The sequence below is a fragment of the Octodon degus genome, unplaced genomic scaffold (genome assembly GCF_000260255.1).
Source record: "Octodon degus isolate 3935 unplaced genomic scaffold, OctDeg1.0 scaffold00291, whole genome shotgun sequence".
Classification (NCBI taxonomy): domain Eukaryota; kingdom Metazoa; phylum Chordata; class Mammalia; order Rodentia; family Octodontidae; genus Octodon; species Octodon degus.
The window spans coordinates 336,250-340,025 of record NW_004524867.1 but is presented as its reverse complement, the minus strand read 5'-3'; the positions used below and the strand labels follow the sequence as shown (position 1 = coordinate 340,025).

Genomic DNA, 3,776 nt, shown 5'->3' with positions numbered 1-3,776 from the left:
ACAAGTGCATTTTTATGAGGGTGAAAGACTTCTAAAAACAGCTAGACATGACCCAAGATTCGTACGGTTAGTTGAATGCTGCTCTATACGTATTTTATGTTAAAAATTACCAGCAATTCTAAATAATGCAATTTGGCCTTATGTTTGTCAAGCAAGAGAGGAAAGAAGATATATCTATTTCTCTTTTCTCACTTGTAATGAACAATGCTTATGCATTAATTCTACTTCCCTCTTCAGATTAGGCCAAAAAATAAACAAAATATTCTGTGTCTGAGTTATCATGGTAGTACCCGAAAGTATACGTGGTGCAACAGAATCAGCCAATCATAATGGAACTGGGTCACGTTTAAAGAAAAGGCAAACAGCTCTTAGCCTTAAGCAATTAAGTGCTCTAGAACTTGCTATTAAAAGAAAACTATTATATTTAGAGAAGTACACAGTCAACTGAGTTCCCAAAAAAAGAATCCTTCTCAACTCTTGGGGGCTTGTGCATAAGCTCAGTTGTTTAAACGCCTGCTTGGGCAAACCCAGTCAGGCACCGGGGATCGTGGTTTGATCCCCAGCTTCACAGGCCTTACCAGGCGCATCCTGAAGGCAGCCTGAGCCAGCTTTAAAAAAAAAAAATCCTTCTCAACTTAGTTCTCATCTTGGAAGAGGGAAAGAAAGCCTTCTGCTTAGAATCTCAGCATTTGAATCAAAATATTTAACATCTATACAGCGACACTCCCACTCTCAGGTACTGCTTAGGGCAAAGCCATGCTATGAGTACATCTATTGTGTGTTTTTCAACTGTGGGCCTCAACTCCAGCCTATTTCCAGGGATTTAAAATGTTATCCTGAGGTACCTAGCAGAGTTTAATTGATGTATTCTTCTAGGCAAAAAATAAATAAAAAATTACACATATGTTAAACATTCATATCTGATTTACTCCACCTTGAACTTATTCTAAAACCCAGGAATGTTTTAACTTATTTCTACACAGCACAAAATAAACTTCCTTAAAGTGTGGCGTACTCTTAGCATTTCTCCGTGTGCAGTTGACATACCTTCCCTAAGCACCACCAGCTCTTTTGAAGGGAAAGGTCTTTCTTCATTTTTGAGCCAGGAATCAAACTCAGGGCCACATACTTGTGCTTGTCAGGCAGGAGCCGTGACACTGGGCTACACCCCTGGCCCAGCGAGGTCCTTCATACCCTCTGTGCTGCTCACCTTTGTACAGGGTCTTGGGCACCTGGCAGGTGTGTCCACACCCATTGGAGCAGCACTTCTTCACCCCGGAACACTCGTTGTCAACCTCACAGCTTTCCACACAGGCAGCCGCGAAGCCACTCGCTTTCTCGGGAGCCGGGCAATCCCCTTGCTTCACCAAAAGGATGTACTTGAGGAACTCACAGCTGGTCAAGCACTCATAGTTCTTCTTGGGGAACAGAGGCTGCCAGAAAAAGACAGAAAGACAAGTTCTCAATCGCACTGAAGACACAGGAAGGGTTGGGGTGTGGTCCAGTGGTAGGACACCCACCTGGCTAGCCTGCAGAAGGCTCTGGGTTGGGTCCCCAGTAATTGCGCCCAAACAGATGCGTGAAGTCTCAGGGCCAGCCAAACAGCTCAGTGGATTAAAGCACCTGTTTAGGCAGGTGCAGCCACCGGGATTCAATCACACCGGCCTCACCCCCAGGGTGCACTGAGACAGGAAATGAGACTGGGCGTGGTGGCGCGCACCTGTAATCCCAGCCCTTGGGAGGCTGAACACAGGAGGATCACTACGCATCTGATCTGTGTAGGGAGACCCTGTAGACCCTGTACTAAACCCATTTTTTAACAAAAGAAAAGATACATGAAGTCTGCTTCTGAGACATCTGAAAGGAAGTTTCACATTCTTGTAACATCAAAAGATTCCCTTGAGGGGTCAGGGAGATAGCTCCGTAGAATAAGTGCTTGCCTGACAAGCCCAACGGCCTGAGCGCAATCCTCGGTTCCACATTAAAAAAAAAATTCCCTTGGCTCTTCTGCAGAATGGATGGATGTGTTTCCTTTGCCCCCAGCCGAATGACACTGCATGGTACTTTCCCAAAAGAACATCCAAGCAGTATGATTTCCAATGGGTTGCAATAGCCCCATCCGGTGCATGGACACACGTTCACAGAACTTCACTCTCCATCTCAGCTTAAAGTCAGAGGGAAAAGCTACCATAGGGTTGAGCTGTGGTTCTGCGGCAGAGCTAGTGTGCAGTATGTGCAAGGCTGGGTTCCATCCCCGATATCATGGGAATAGATGATTATATTTACAAAACAGGCTAAGTACAATCAGAAGAGCCCTTTTGAAACAGATGCGTTAGATATTTTCTAGCAAGCCTCTTTGATTTGTTTTTCATATACTATAAATATGAACTAAATACATTATCCATGGGGCCCTCTACGACCTGTACCACTCCTATGGTTGAAACACATTATTGGAATTGTCTATGCCTTCTGCTCTTTGAGGAACTGGAGCATATGCACATTTTATCTTAAAGAACTTTTGCTTTCTCTTTCTCTTCCCTGTTTCCTGTCTATGCTCATCTCTGCAAAGTCTGGACCTAAAGTGCATATGTTTTAATGACGTCAGCCCTTAGACTCAATGAGCATACAGTACCTTTTATCAGCACAGATTTGCAATGAATGCTGTGGTGAAAGAATGTGGATCTTTGTACTTCAACGTACACCTCCCCTCGCTATGAACTAGGTGAGTTCAGAAGGGCATTTTGTGCAGTAACTCACTGAAGGATCCCAGAGTCATCCAACCAGCAGTGAACATGGGGAGCCCTGGAGGTACTAGAGAGATCTCATACTGGGAAAGCCAGAGCACCATGAAGGACTATTCATCAAATGCCTGATTTTCCTTGGGAAAGGGGGTTCGGACAGCAGTTCAATCTTGCCTCGGATATCAGCTGCAGTCAGAGAATACTACGAGATTTTTTTCTGCAGTTCAACTGGAAAGGAACTGAGGTTCTAAGAAGTGGGCTGCTCAGAGAGCAGAAGCAGTTCTGTGCTTTCGCTTTCCTTTGACTTCCTTAGGGAGGCTTGAGGAGTCCCTGCAGCCTCAATCCCCAATCCTACCCTTACTCTCCTTTGGTCTGATAGAAAATGCCTGATAAGGTCATCACCGTAGGCATTACAGGTGCAGCGCCAAAGCACTCCCTGGCATGCACAAAGCCCAGGTGCTATCCCCAGTAGAGCTACAAGAATAATACATAATCTTCCTTAGTCCTGAATCTACTCTAAACCTCCCCTCCCTTTATGAAAAATGAATGCCACCATAGTGGCCCTACCATAATCATATCCTTTGAAATCCATTTCCACCTCGAATACACCTGCTCAGCCAGGTAAAATTCTCAGCATCCCCTGAAGGCATCCAGACACCTTTTATAGCACTGTGCTCTTGGCTTTCAGGAGCGGGAGTGGTGCACCCACAGGCTCCCTTCTTGGCCAGCTGTGGCTGATCCCAGGAATGTGGCGAGTGAGCGCCTGCTTTCTCTCCCTCCCTGTGCACAGAAATCAGTCCCGTGTGGGTCTGAGCCCTTAGCCACACCAGCCTCTACTTGCTGACATAGATCACAGACCCAACACAACACAAAGAATGAGGTCTCACAGCAGCCTGGACCATCACCTGGAAAGAACTCTCATGATTTCTTGAAGGTAGAAGTAGGAGGTACCCACAGAGGTCTTCCTCTGATGTCACATCAGAGTTAGGGATGGAAATAAATGAGGTAGCACTGGTGGAGAGAAACCAGGGCAGC

The 3,776-nt window shown here is 45.8% G+C and overlaps 1 protein-coding gene across 2 annotated transcripts in view; it reads right to left on the bottom strand.

The window, feature by feature from the left end:
• Positions 1-3,776, bottom strand: part of Anos1 (anosmin 1) — a 209,656-nt gene that overhangs the window by 73,848 nt on the left and 132,032 nt on the right. For both annotated transcript variants that reach the window (XM_004647183.2, XM_023707448.1), the window contains exon 4: positions 1,211-1,433. In XM_004647183.2, coding sequence (XP_004647240.1) covers positions 1,211-1,433 — 223 coding nt within the window. The remainder of the gene's footprint in view (positions 1-1,210; positions 1,434-3,776) is intronic.